The 14,743-nt window shown below is 47.4% G+C and overlaps 1 protein-coding gene across 1 annotated transcript in view; it reads right to left on the bottom strand.

The window, feature by feature from the left end:
- MEDAG (mesenteric estrogen dependent adipogenesis) overlaps positions 1-14,500 on the bottom strand; it is a 25,946-nt gene extending 11,446 nt beyond the window's left edge. The window contains exons 1-2 of the mRNA XM_032294417.1: positions 13,913-14,500; positions 3,095-3,204 (exon numbers count right to left, since the gene is read on the bottom strand). Of these exons, the coding sequence (XP_032150308.1) occupies positions 3,095-3,204; positions 13,913-14,190 (388 nt within the window). The 5' untranslated portion in view covers positions 14,191-14,500. The remainder of the gene's footprint in view (positions 1-3,094; positions 3,205-13,912) is intronic.
- Positions 14,501-14,743: the final 243 nt, after the last annotated feature.

Here is a 14,743-nt window from a genome sequence, read left to right as displayed (position 1 = left end):
CCCTCCACCTCCCCTTCCCCTTCCCTTCTTTTTTTTAACAGTGTCTCTGTCACGCAGGCTGGAGTACAGTGGCGCAACCACAGCTCACTGCAGTCTCAACCTCCTGGACTTAAGTGATCCTCCTGCCTCAGCCTTCTAAGTTGCTAGGACCACAGGCATTTGCCACCATGCCTGGCTAATTTTTGTATATTTTGCAGAGACAGGGTTTCATCATGTTGCCTAGGCTGGTCTCGAACTCCTGAGCTCAAGCAACCTGCCATCCACAGCCTCCCAAAGTGCTGGGATTATAGGCATCAGTCACCATGACTTGTTGGGTATTCAAATCACAAGTTGGCTCTTACAGAAACTTTCTTCTTTGCAAAAGAAAATCTGCAAAGTTCAGGAAATGGGGCTGCTCCATGCTTTCCATGTCCAGCCCCACCTCCACCGCATGACCAGCTCTCCCCAGCCTCTCCAGGAACCAGACATGCTTCTGACAAATGACTAGTCTATAGTTCTAAGGACCAAGGCAGCTGGAGGTTGATTCTTCTCCCTGCCACTACCCTTAACACAATCCCAAGTGGAAAAACATGTCCCTCTCATTGTTTAAATAGTAGCACGTGTCTGTCCTGGCAGATAGATTTTTTTTTTGTAGTTGGTTAGTTTGGTTTGGTAACCCTCATGTTCATTTCTGCATGATTGAAGCCAGAAGAAGGTTGTTTACTCATTAGGAAATATAAAGTATTATTAACCAGTGATCTCTTAACGTTTCCAGCCTCCAGCATCAAGTTCCATGGTTTTAATTACTCAGAGCTTGGTCTAGGGAGACACATTGACACCTGTGTTCTCCTCCATTTAACAGCCAGGGACCAGCCACTGTGTGATTTTTAGAACTCAGTGTTTTACACTGGCTTTATCTCAGAGACAAACCTTCGGTCCACCAACAGCAAGTGTTTACGTCCTCGAGGAAGGCATTTTAAACTAACCTTATTCATCTTGGTTTTCCTTCCTATGTTTCTCTTTCTCCCAAATTATTTTTTGGGCACTTTAGATATAAGCTGCCTTATATCCTCTTTAAGACAACACATAAACAAATAGAGCAAGCAAACTCTTTGATATCTTGAATTAAATCTCACGTAAACCAAACCAACGCCTTCAGGCTCATTATATACTCATGGCCACCACACCCTACAGTTGTGTTGATGGGGCAGGTTGCGCACTGCACAACTCTAGCGCTCATTCACATTTACAGACATTGTCTATTTGTATAGCATGACAGACTCCTGGGAAGCATTGGTAATTATCTTGAGGAAATAGTGGCTTTTCTGATTTTCACAAAAGTGCAGTTTAGAAGAGCAGCAAGACTGGACAGATAGCCTTAATCACAATTTTGCAATTAAAAATTGACCATTTTAAGCTTCTGTGTCATTATGGCTTTTATCGCAATTAATCAGTACTGGGTATCTGGATTTCTGTTGCGCCGACTCATTACACTATAGCATGCCTCAGACACATGCCTTCTTTCATAATAGTTGTGTGACAACCTCATACATTCTGTAGGCGACCTAAGAATTCCTCCTGTATTGCTACCTATACTTTGATTAAACTGTTAAAATGAAGAGGTCTCTTACTCTTTTTTTAGATTCCTGCTAGGGATTGATGCAGGAGGTGTACTTGATACAGCTGTGAATTACATTCGTAAAGAACTAGCTGGCTTTCTGGTTATAGTCAAGCCAAAGAACATGTGGGCTTCAGATGTTCTAATGAGCATTTCTTGTTACTGGGCATTCTGTTCCTGACCTCTCCAGCAGAAAGAGCATTGTGACTTTTTATTGTAAAACGAGCAAAGAGAGCTGCACAAATCTGAATGAGAATGAATGTTTGGGGAAGTCTATTTGAAATTCATAGATCACTTCTTATTCCCTTAGACTCATTTTAAGAATGTTAGTTAGAAGCAAGTTTAAGAAATTCTACTCTATGACAGAGCATTGTGCCCATGATTTCCCCCACGTATCATTCTGAGCAGGAGGAAGAAGGCAAAATGGAGACATTTTCATACTGAAATTTGTTTTAATATAGTTGTTACCAGCTAATCTGATTTCTTGGAAGAAACAATAAACAGATGTGTCTAAACATGACATTCCAACATCATAGCATGAAACAGAAAAGGGTCCACAACTGCTATTTATCTTCTTAGTTTCCTCATCTATAAAATGGGGATGGTGTAAGCACCTCCTAGCTGGGATAATTACGCATCCTAGTTTGCCCAGGTCAGTTTATACCTTCATCCCAGAATAACTATTGATAGCAATGATGTTCCTGTTAATAACGTCCTCAGTTGATAAGCCCTACAAAGTTGTTGTGCTGATCCATTACATTAGAGCACTTCTTAGACATAGTAAGTGTTTGATACATGGTAGAGCATGTTATATGTCATCCTCATCACTCCAGTCATTTCTGCAACCTCCCAAGCCTCAGAATGTCAGATCACTTCCTGCCTAGACAGGAAGTAGGAAAGAAGCTCTGAGACAGGTGGCTTCTGCCCTAGAATCATTGAGACGTTTGTTCAGCAGGCTTGTGCTGTGCTTCAGGTGGCCTCATACACCAGGCTCCTTGCTGTCCACCTTATCACAAGCTAATTTCTGCCCTGCTCTTCAGCATACCTCAGTCCACAGTCCAGCCCAGTTTGGTCCCAGCAAGCACTAAGCCAAAAATATTTAGATACTGATGTGATTTGGATTTGTGTCCCTGCCCAAATCTCATGTCGAATTGTAATTCCCGATGTTGGAGGAGGGGCCTGGTCAGAGGTGACTGGATCATGGGGGTGGATTTTCTCCTTGCTGTTCTCATGATAGTGGGTGAGCTCTTAAAAGATCTGGTTGTTTAAAAGTGTGTAGCACCTCCCCTTCCGCCTTCCTCCTTCCGTTCCATGTAAGACATGCCTGCTCCCCCTTCACCTTCCACCATGATTGTAAGTTTCCGGAGGCCTCCCCAGAAGCAGAAGCCTGTACAGCCTGCAGAACCATGAGCCAATTAAACCTCTTTTCTTTATAAATTGCCCAGTTTTAGGTATTTCTTTATAGCAGTGTGAGAACAGGCTAATATAGATACTTACCTTTTGAGGTGTCTTTTTTGGTCTGTACGTTAATAAAGAACAACATTGGTTTGCTCAATATGGTTTCCCTGTAGTCTTTATAATCACAGTAGTTGGTCAGTTCCACATACCTGTGAAAAAGCAGAGATCACTGCAAATGTAACACACCCTTTCATCTAAATTAGGAAGGGGATGTACTGGACAGGTACTTGGCACAGCCACAGACCTTGGAGGGAAGTTCCTTGAAATGTTTCCTTACAGAGGTTACTGTATAAATAAATCTTTCTCTGGTCGTGGCTGATGGGAGGAAGGATCAGCGTGCAGCCCACAGGTGGCCATGGTCCTTGGGGTGTTCTGGCATCAATGCTTGGCTCTCAGACTTCACCGGTGATCATCAGTATCATCTATCATTTGGGCTAAAAGGGTTCATTTGAAGCTGTAAGAGCTCTAAGTCCCTCTGAATTGAGAATGAATTTGACTTAATAAGTAGAATTAACTGGATCTTCTCCAGTGGAGTCCTCCTGTCTAACTGGTGGGTCTGGAATTTTCCTTTCCTTCTCTGCACTTTCCCCACTAATCCCAAGATAAACCCATCTCCCTCTATAGATTACAGAATCAACCAATATTCATATGAACATTACTAATTCACATCTCCCCTGTGCTGAGTTTGTGTAATTAAAACATCAAAACAACTGATGTTGAACTTTTCGCCACATCCTTGTTAAATTTAGGCTTTTTTGTTTTCATTCATTGTTCTCATTTAGGAAGATCTTTCTGAATCCTGACTCTGTCATCCAGCATGTTAGCTTTCTCTCCCTGCCCTTCTGCTCTTCCAAGCAGCCTAGCTGCGTCCCTATCCGCATTATTGATAAAAAGGTCCAAGTGGAGATTAGCTTCCTTCAAGAAGTTGACTAATTTTCTAAGTAAACCCAAGCTCAGATGCCATGTGGATGTAGGCAGGCGAATGGCCCCCAGTGGGCTGAAGGATGCGTCTGCCGCAGCCTCTCTAATCACGGAGCTGGTTCCCCATTGACACAGCTGAGAGCATCTGCACGGAGTGAAAGGCTGGCTGAGCGGAGCGTGCGGGCTGCCTTTTGCTACACCACAGCATGTTTGTTTCTTACATCTAGTCATCAGCAGAGACAGCTCCAAGCAATTCTTTCCGGCTGGTTGTCCTTCCAGTGCCTGACATGAAAATCACAGCATTGGCAAGAAAACAGCCGCTGCAGGGAGCTGTGGCCACAGTCATCTCGGAATTCCTCCCCTGCGCCCACTTCCCACCACCCCTTGGAGGGGCCAGCACACAAGACCGTGACCGGGGCATGTGTCAAGAGCAGGCGAGAGAATATCTACCCTGAGGCAGGAAAACACGGCTTCCGCTCGGCTGTCTCCCAGCTTGGTTTCTTAGAAATCTATGTCATTATCTTTCTGCTGGGATTGTCAGACCTGATTTTGAGAGCTTTTAAAACCTGACCCCTGATGGAGCCTCTAAAATGCTTCCTGCCTTCTATTTCACCAGGCTTTTAAAGCAGTCTCCACCTCCAACTACATCTGTAGTGGTGGCTGCTTGGGGGCTGTTCCTGGGATGGGGAGGGGAACATGGAGCTGCAGTCTTCCAGAGAAGAAAAAGGCAGATGCGGGTGTTGGTGCTCACAGAGTGGGTGAGGATGGCAGGTGGAGAGGAGAGGACGATGGGAATGGAGGAAGGGCGCTGAGGTGGGGTGCTGGGGTGTTACAAGGAAATGGATGGCCAGGTAAGAGAATGCAGACCCCAATGGGGCTTTTGTATGACTCTCCCTTCACCTCTTTCCTGTCCTCACCCTCACCTAGGCAGATTAGGAGAAAGGAGAAAGGGGGTGAGATGGGGGAACCTCAGGAGACTGAGGAGAGTGGCACTGGTATTACAAAACAGCTGGGAGAGAATTTTCCTGCCCTTCTTTGTCCCAACTGACCAACTGCCAAAAATTACTAGAGAAAGAAAGCAAAGGAGAAGGCAGGGAAAAGAAAACCACCATTCGCTGGGCACATTCATTCATTCACTCAGCAACTTCATTGAGTCCTGCTGATGAGCCAGGCACCAGGTGAGCATTTACATGGGTCTCATTGCCTTATTATGCTGGAGGGGCTGAGAGCCCGGAAAGGGAGCAGTGGAAGGAGGCAGTGCAAAGTGCCCCTGTGCTCACCCATTCCTCTTGCCCATCTATTCAGCTGCCAAGCGCCCGGCATCGGGCAGGCAGGCAAGAGTGCCTTGGGAGGGGGGTGAAGAGAAGGTAAAGTCTGTGGTTACATGGGGGGTTGAGGATACAGAGGGAGAAAAGAGAAAGAAACTCCCTGTAGCAAAGGAGGAAGAGAAGGGCAAGTCTGGTTGGCATAAACATAAAAAAATAGATGGGTGATGCAGGGGCAGGGGCAGGCTTCACCTGTGACCCATTCTTCCACCACCCTGTTTACATGGAATTCAGTCATGGTCATTTTGGCTCCTTTAATGTATTCCTCAGGGTGATTCCTCCATTCTCTCATTATCTGGAGTCTGATTGTCATTCTCTGTGGAAAGCGTATGGCATCCATGTACAATGCGCCCAGAAATCTGCAGTTTCAATGCCTTTTCTGATGACACAAATGCCAGTGCAGTATCTCTCTCTGCGTATAAAATTGATTGACATCTGATGGGTCAGTAATGCCACAGATAAAATCTCAACTTACAAATGATCTCTGGTTCAGAGAATAATCAGTTTTCCCTGGCATTTGGTGGAAGGCTTTTTGAATGCTACTGGGCTCAAAGAGCATATATTAGGCATGAGCACAGAAGGAAGCCTGCTGGCTAGCCACACGTTGAGCGTAATGTACAATCCACACGTGATCTATCCATTTTCAAACCTGAATCTCATAAAACACCTTGGAAAATAAAACTACATGCAACATAATTTAATCTGCCTTTGATGAGTCAGGGGGCACTTGTGAACCTCAAGAGGCTGTAAACCTCATCACAGTGCATGCCAGTTATCACTGTACCACAGATGTGTAAACACTGCTTATAGAAGAGCTCTCATGCCAGAACTCACAGACAAGAGATTGTGGCAAGATCCCTGTTTAATAAGCTTCCTATCTCAACGAGGCAACAAAGAAGAAATACCTCAGTAGTTCATCCATTTCCAGCCTCTCAGTTATGCTCCAATTGTTAAACACCTTGAAATTCGACTGAAATAAAGAAATATGGGCATTCACTAAAATACAATAAGATCGTAGAATTTAGTTATTAAGGTGCACAGATAAATATTTAAGTTTCTGACATTTAGTCACTGGTTTTAGTTTAAGACTAGCCTTACTAGATTATATTAGGGACTAGTTATTTGACCTTCTTTGTTTGTTTTTTGGGAGTCTCACTGTGTCGCCCAGGCTGGAGTGCAGTGGCACAATCGTGGCTCACTGCAACCTCTGTCTCCCAGGTTCAAGCAATTCTCCTGCCTCAGCCTCCCAAGTAGCTGGGATTACAGGTGTGCACCACCATGTCCAGCTAAGTTTTGTATTTTTAGTAGAGACGGGGTTTCACCACATTGACCGGGCTGGTCTCGAATTCCTGACCTAAAATGATCTGTCTGCCTCAGCCTCCCAAAGTGCTGGTATTACAGGAGTCAGCCATCATGCCTGGCCTTTAATCATAGATATTTCAGAATTACTAATGTAAATATTGCTTCTACATATTGAATATTTATCATAGTTGCTGAAATTATCATTAGGAATGAAAAGCAAACACTTTAAGATAGACAGTTCCTTTAAACTCTCTTTTCTTCATTGCTTTATCCTGGCCCCAAAATGTTTCTGGAGTGAAAGTTTCTACTCCTGGCTTCAATCCAAAGATTAAAAGGCAGGACGAGGCTGGGCATGGGCATGGTGGCTCATGCCTTTTATCCCAGCATTTTGGGAGGTCAAGACAGGAGGACTGCTTGAGGCAAGGAGGTCCAGACCAGCCTGGGCAACATAGTTCCAGACCAGCCTAAGCAAATCTTGCCTTTGCAACAAATTTTTTAAATTAGGCTGTTGTGGTTGTGCATGTCTATACTCCTAGCAAGTCAGGAGGCTGAGGCGGGAGGATTGCTGGAGGCCAGAAACTCCAGGCTGCAGTGAGTTATGACTGCACCACTGCACTCCAGCCTGGGCAACAGAGTGACACCCTATTTCAAAACCAGTGCATGTAACCAACCAAACAACAACAAAAAAAACCCAGCAGGACAATGTAATGGGAAGCACAGTATTTTAAAATAAGATCTAATTCATGCCCTAATTTGCTGGCTATGTGAACTCAGTTCCAGAGCCACAACTCACTGTGACTTTCAGGGATGTCTTCAGACCTGTCTGCACCTGTTCACTCATCTGTGACAAGGGCATAGAGTATTTTCTTCCCACATGATGAGTAAATGCAGTACGTGCAATGTAGACGTATGAATTTGAACCCATGGTAGATGCTTGATAAACCTCACGAATGTCTCTAATCCTGGCCAACTTGGCGAACCCACAGGATGAAGTTTTGTGAACTTCTGACTCACAACCAGGGCTGTGTTCATTTGAGTTCCCAGGAAATGAGGACGATATCAGTATCTGATAAATGAGCAGCAGTTGTTCCTTCCTTGTTCCAGTTTCTTTCCTCGTTTTCTCAGTTTCGGAGGCTAGGGGGAACAGCCTAATGACAGCAACAGCTGAAAAGGGGGACCAAAAAAGAGCATTGTGTTTTGCTTCTAGAAAATCGGGAGTCACTGAAAGATGGCCCACATCTAAGACAGCCGCCTTTCAAAGCTGCCCCAAATTTCCCTTGGCTCTAACAATTTCTGCTCAATGACAGATAATCTCCACGGCCTCCGTCAAAGGGTGGAGTGTGTGTGTGTGTGGTGTGTGTGTATGTGTGTGTGTGTGCATGTCTGTGTATTCATTAAAAAAAAATATGGACAGTGGAGCAGAGAAAAAGAGGAACACACATTGCCATAGTCTGTGTAGGAGGCCCAGGACTGCTTGCCACTTTCATAATTCTTTGCTGTGACACTAAGCAAAAGCTTGCAGAGCCATTTCACTGTCAGGGGAAGCAGGATGCCCCTGCCATGGGTTTCTAGTGTTAGCCTGATCGCTTCGCACAGAGCCTCGCCCTATTCTCTCTTCCTTTCTTCCCTCCACCTTCTGCCCTAATTCTAGTGAAACAAAGAAAAATTTTTAGACTTATCGCTCTAATGTCTGTGACACTTAGTATGTGTGAAACTCTGATGGGGCAGAGAATGATTCATTCATTCATGCATGTAAGAAACGTTTACTGAGCACATACTGTGTGCTGGGCACTGGGAACACAGAAATGAGAAAGGAAACAGCCTCGCTTCCAAGACGCATATGGTCTCCTGGGGTGACAGTTGAGAAAAGACACCATTTTGGTATGAAATGATGAATGTGTAACCTTCTTGCTCAAAACGTGATCCTTGGACTAACAACACTGGAATCACCTGGCGTGATACAGAATCCGGGGCTCTCCCCAGAATCAATCAGCATCTGTGTTTTAACAAGGTCTCCAGGAGACTTGCATGCTTACTTAAAGTTTGAGAAGCACTCGTCTAACACACGGTCCCTGCTATTCATAGGCTTGAAAACTGGTAAATCATTCAAATATACCAATGCCAGAGAAATGCATCATTCTCCATATTCACGTGTCCAGACTCCACTGAGTTCTCTCCTAGCCTGCTAAGCCAAAGGGAGCAAGTCAGGAGGGACCTGGGATTAGAGCCATGTATTGAGATGAGATGGGCAGTAGGAGAGAGATTGTCCTGTCAAACCAAACAGCCCACAAGAGCTAGGTAAGAGCAGGGGCAGGGGCACCCCAGGAAGAATCACAGCCTAGACCATCCATGGGGACTACGGGGTGGCTGCAGGCAGGCAGCAGGCAGGTGGCAAGGACCAGGGGAGCTGAGGGTAGGAAGGAGACATAAGTGTGGCTGCAAGTCCAGAGCCTGGCTCCGAAGAAGTCAGGCGGGAGAGAAGGCTGGTGGCACATCGCTGTGGAATCATCAGATCTGAGTGTGATTTCTGTCTCTGTGATCTCAGCTAGTGATTTAACCTTGCAGATATCCATTTTCCTCACCTGTAGAATCTGGCTAACAAAAGGTACCCCATGAGGTGGCTAAGAGATTAAATAATGTGTGTAAAGATCTTGGGTCTGGGGCTGCTTCATGGTATTATTATTATTCTTCCCACTTTACAGTTGAGGAAACAGAATCCCAAGGTCATTCAGCTGGTAAAGAGCAAAGCCCTTCCTCTAGACTGACTCCTAAGAATCTCACAGCTCAATGTGTGCATGGTTATTATTCCACCAACATCACTACGCATCCTGCTAAGGGGCTGCTGCCTAAGCAGGTTGCTTCATCTAAGACCACACCTTCCAACCTCCAGCCTCAAGTTGGGGTCCCTTCTGGGCCTGGCGGGCAGACAGAACCCAGCACTTCTGACTGCACGGTGGAGGCGAGGCTTCCCCAGTAAACTTCCAAATGCGTTCCAGTCCAGTTGTCCTTATTCTACCCCCATGAGTGCCGCTCCACCTCACCTGCATTCTCTGCCGTGGGTGGGGGTTATTGTCACCCATCCAGGAGCAGGTCACAGCTCTGCTTTTAGTGACTTCCTTAAAATCACTACACTTACTTCCTCTTGTAGGCTGATTGTACAAGATGTGCACTAGCTGATATCATTCCTGTCTTTTATTTGTAGATTCAGGAAATGAGTGAGAAAGCAAGATTATTTCAGGTTTGAGGCAATTTGCTGAAAGCACAGATTCTCCTGGTTCTCTGGTTCCCCCACTCAGCAGCATCTGACTTAGGTAAATTACTTAAGCTCTAAGTGCTAATGCTTGTACCTGTAAAAAGGAGAAACAGCAATCGTGAGAACTTTGTAAACTTTTATGAGATAATAGTTGTGAAATACTCTGCACCATTCAAGTAAATGTTAGTAGCCACCATTACTATTGTATTTATTTATTTATTTTTGAGACAGAGTTTCGCTCTTGTTACCCAGGCTGGAGTGCAATGGCGCGATCTCGGCTCACCGCAACCTCTGCCTCCTGGGTTCAAGCAATTCTCCTGCCTCCGCCTCCCGAGTAGTTGGAACTACAGGCGCGCGCCACCATACCCAGCTAATTTTTTGTATTTTTAGTAGAGACGGGGTTTCACCATGTTGACCAGGATGGTCTCGATCTCTTGACCTCGTGATCCACCCGCCTCGGCCTCCCAAAGTGCTGGGATTACAGGCGTGAGCCACCTCGCCTGGCCTGTATTTATTTTTATTTCCCAGACAGGCTCTTTCATGCTAGGGGAGAACCAAAAAGAAGGGACTCCAGGTCTTCTTTGCCAAACTTTTGCCGTTATATGTCACCAAGAGGCTACTTTATATGAAAAAAAGTGGTGTGTGTGTGTGTGTGTGTCACAGTTAATGGTAATTTTGACTTTTAAGTATTGAATGAATAGCTCCCTGAATGACCATTACACGCATCTGGTGTCCTGAGCATGTTGTGTTTACAACATGGGTGAAAATCCTGATCTTGAAAGAAAAAAATAAAAATAAAGATCTTGCCATAAATCCTACAAAGCAGGGCAAATATTTTTCCAGTAGGTTCTTGAAGGAACTTTAGAGCTGGTGGCCATCACTAAACCTTTTCACTACGCTAGATTTCCTTAGTTTACTTAGTAGGTATGTATTTAGAAAAAATGGTCAAGTATCAGAAAATGAACCTAAGTAGGGTTGCTAAAATCATCTTTGTGCTGTCTCAGCAAGGGAATCATCTGAAAGTCAAGGTCAGTGGCTCTTAGCTTTCGTGGATCCTTGGAAAAGGGCCTCATGAAAGCCACAGTACACACAGATGAGTCCCCAGAAAGAAATTCTAATTATACAATGGGCTTATCCCATATGCCAAAAGTATTTGTTGAGTTAAAAAGAATTAATTAATAGAACAAGGATTCTTAACCTAGGTCCAAGTATCTCATGAACATTCTGAATGGTCAGCAAAAATTGGGGATATATCTACATTTCTGGGGTATCTACGTACAATTCTCAAAGCCTCTATGGTCAAAAATGATTAAGAATCATTTTGCCATTTGGGATTCCTGGCCATCTTCATGGCTGTTCTTGGTTAGAAGCCATCCCACACCCACGGCTGGAATATGGTGGCCACAAAGAAGATGAAAAGTCCCTGGAGTCCATCAACTCTAGTCTCCAAACCATTAAGAAGGGTGGAAAGTACAAGCTGGGGCGAGTCAGCTCTGAAGATGATGGACAAGGCAAGGTGAAGCTGATCATCCCCACCAACCACCTGGCCTCAAGGAAATCTGAAATACAGCACTAAGCCACAACCTCTCAAAACCGCCATCTACCACTCCAGCAGTAATAACATTAAATTGGGCACAGCATGTGGAAAACACCATAGGAAGAGCACCCCGGTGTCACTGATCCAGAAAATTCTGAGATTCTTTTTTTCTTTTTTTTGAGACAGATTCTCACTCTGTTGCCTAGGCTGCAGTGTAGTGACGCCATCTTGGCTCACTGTAAGCTCCACCTCCAAGATTCAAGCCATCTTCCTACCATGGCCTCCCAAGCAGCTGGGACAACAGGCGCATGTCAATATGCCCAGCTAATTTTTGTATTTTTGTAGACAGGAGGTCTTGCTATGTTGCCCAGGCTGGCCTCGAAGTCCTAGACTCAAGCAATCTGCCCGCCTCAGACTCCCAAAGTGCTGGAATTACAGGTATGAGCTACTGCACCCAGCCCTGAGATCTTTAGAAGCAAGCTAGGACAGACTGATGAAAAAAAAAAATGCAAATTTTCTTTAATAAAACTGGCCAGAGCTTGTTTTTCAAAAGGAAGGAAGGAAAGAAGAAAGGAAGGGAGGAATGGAGGGAGGGAGGGGAGGGAGGGAGGGAGGGAGGGAAGGAAGGGAGGAAGGATGGGCCATAGCAGTATTTTGAGGGAGGAAGTTGTATGCTATCCCCAAAACCATAATCAACTGGGCAAATTTGGAGCTCGGAGGAGGGAAACGTAAGCTATTTGAGTTCTGGCTTCAGCATGCCTCCTACCTTCTGATTCACCAGGGCAGACCCTCTCACTGCTGCCCACAACCTAGTCCCCGCCCCTGCCTAGAAGACTGTCTCCATTTAGAACAGATTCCCTCCTGGCCATCCTTCAGGACTGCACACTTAGTTATAAAAGCCTCCTTCCCTGCCTGAGGACAATAGATGGCTCCCTCAATCACCCAAATTATCTTCAGAGGCTCCTTGCTATTTCCCAGATACAAAAGCCCTTAAGCTATTGCTTATACAATGGTAGCCTATTATTTGTTGATTTGTGTTTGTACCCTGGTCTGAGTTACCTGGTCATTGTGGCCCAGGTGTTTATTCTAGATTCAAAGCTGTCACAGGATCACTGCTATTTAATTTTCTTCTGTGTAGGAGGTGTTCAAAGCAAAAATTAGATGACAGACATTTCGGATTTTGCAGCACTGTTTGCTACAATTAGGAGAACTGGTTCTGTCAAAGCCTCACCTATGGCTTCAATTAATTCTGGACATTATTATTTTCCATACCCTGTTCTCAAGTACAATGGGCATCCTCTTTTTAAATCTGCGCACATCTGATTTCTGACTCAGCCCCTCCCACAGTCCCGCACTTGTGGTTTGGAATTTTCATTTCACTAAGAAAGGGAGAAATTCTTGCTGGGGAATGGTTCTTCAGGCATTCAGAGCCCTCACTATCTTTGTCTGGAAAAGCAAGGTTTTTCCCCCGCAGCTTTGAAGACTGCACGTTCAATATCTCATTTTGTTTGCCTGCCTCTTGGCTCCCTCGTACCCACAGGGTGCCACAGCGCACTGTCTTTCCCAGTAGCAAAGGCACTGTGCCTCACGAGCTGGCTGCTTATTCATTTCTGAGTCAAACCCTAGACCATGCTTGCCTCTTCAGGCACTCGGCCCTCTGAGCAAAAATATAACAGGGCTTTGCAATCCAGGCCCTTACCCAGAGTAACCTCTGGAGGCCTAAGGCCACGTGGCATCAGGCCTGAAGTGCCCTCCTTTACCCCATGACATCAAAGAGTGCTTCAGATGGCTGGGCCACATCCTGCTGGCTTCATGCCTGCCAAGAAGAGCTTGGGGCACTTTGACCACAACAGTCAAGTATCCTGGGGGCCTCCTTCCAATTAAGGCCGGCAGGTTTTACACTTATTTCCCCAGAACTTGTCTGTGCCTTTCACAGCCCACAGGGCTTACAGGGTCTTTGTTCCCTTCTCAGCTGCAGTTTATTTGTTTATTTTTTGAAACACGAAGGGAGGTCAGAGATGGGAAACTCTGAGCTTTTGCACGCTCCTCCACTGGGTCTCCTCGATGGAGAAGGCTGGCAGTGCTCCCTGCCCCCCACAGCCACTCATGCTCCGAAGCCAGGATGTGAGTCTCGCAGCGCTGCAGACAGCCCCTAAAGGGTGTACCCCCAATTTGAGCTCATCTGACCCAGTTAAGGAGCCAGAACGGGAGAAGTATCCGCCAGTCATGCGCTCTAGCTGGGGACCCTGCCCTCCCCCGCGCGCCCAGCCTTGATGCCCTTCTGGGCAGCTTCAAGCAGCAGCTGCAAAATGTCAGTGCAAGAGGCAGAAGAACCAGGGCGGGGAGAGCGTGTCTGCTCCGGATGATAGACGCAGAGGGAAAGTCTAGAAGTGCACGGAGCAGGGGGCTAGGCGGGGTAGCAGGCAGCGAGGACGGCCCAGGATCCCAGAGACCGCAGCCAGGTGGAGGCGTCTGCGGGCACCTGGCGACGAGCCGGGGCGCGCGGCGAGGCCACCCACCTCTTGATGTAGCTGCTGAGACGGTAGAGCTGCCCGTCGAGGCGTACGAGGCCATCGCAGAAGACGTTGAAGCCCCCCCGAGCCGCCGCCGGCTCCCCGGGCCCGGCCACCACGAGCTGGTCGCCGCGCAGCTGGATGGCACCGGGCTGCAGGCGCAGCAGCTGCGCCAACGGCAGCAGGGCCAGCTCGCAGTCGCAGGTCCACAGGCTGCGCAGCTCCCCCGACGAGATGGAGGTCAGGCTCGGCCTGGCCACCGGCTCGCAGGCCGCCCCCGCCATGTCCGCGACGTCGGTCCTGGCACCGCCTGCCTCCGGCACCTGAGTGTCCCCAGGAGAGGCCGGGCGCCCTGCCTGCGTCAGCTCGCGCGGGGTGCAGAGAGGGTCAGTCTGCCCGCCTGGCGGGGACCTGTGGCCGCTCAAGTGCCCGCCTGCCTGACCGGACGGCCCCTCCGCAGCTGCCACTCGCTGGGAGCGCTGCAGGCACCGCGCGGAGAAAGCGGCCCCAGCGCAGCGCGGCCCCTTTTATCCGCCCTAGGGACGCCCGCGTAGCCCCGGCCGGCCCACGGCCACGACCCCAGACGCTCGGGGCCGAGTTATCATCGTCTCATAACTTGGCATGCTCCTGTCTGCTCGCAGCCAAGGCTTAGTCATCCCCCTGGGGTCCGCTACTCAACACCAGGGCTGGGCCCCGCCCTGCCTGGCGGACACTGCCGGAGGCAGGAGGTGGGGAAAGTCCTCCCCCTGTTCCCAGGCCCTGCCTGTGGTGGGCGGCAGGGCACACAGCACCACCATTGCCTGAGACACCACACCCCTGGTGTTGATTGGAGAAGGA

This window comes from Sapajus apella, unplaced genomic scaffold (assembly GCF_009761245.1).
Source record: "Sapajus apella isolate SASKATOON/1434 unplaced genomic scaffold, GSC_monkey_1.0 scaffold32, whole genome shotgun sequence".
NCBI classification, from domain to species: domain Eukaryota; kingdom Metazoa; phylum Chordata; class Mammalia; order Primates; family Cebidae; genus Sapajus; species Sapajus apella.
The sequence above is the reverse complement of the archived record's forward strand: the minus strand, read 5'-3'. Positions and strand labels throughout refer to the sequence as shown.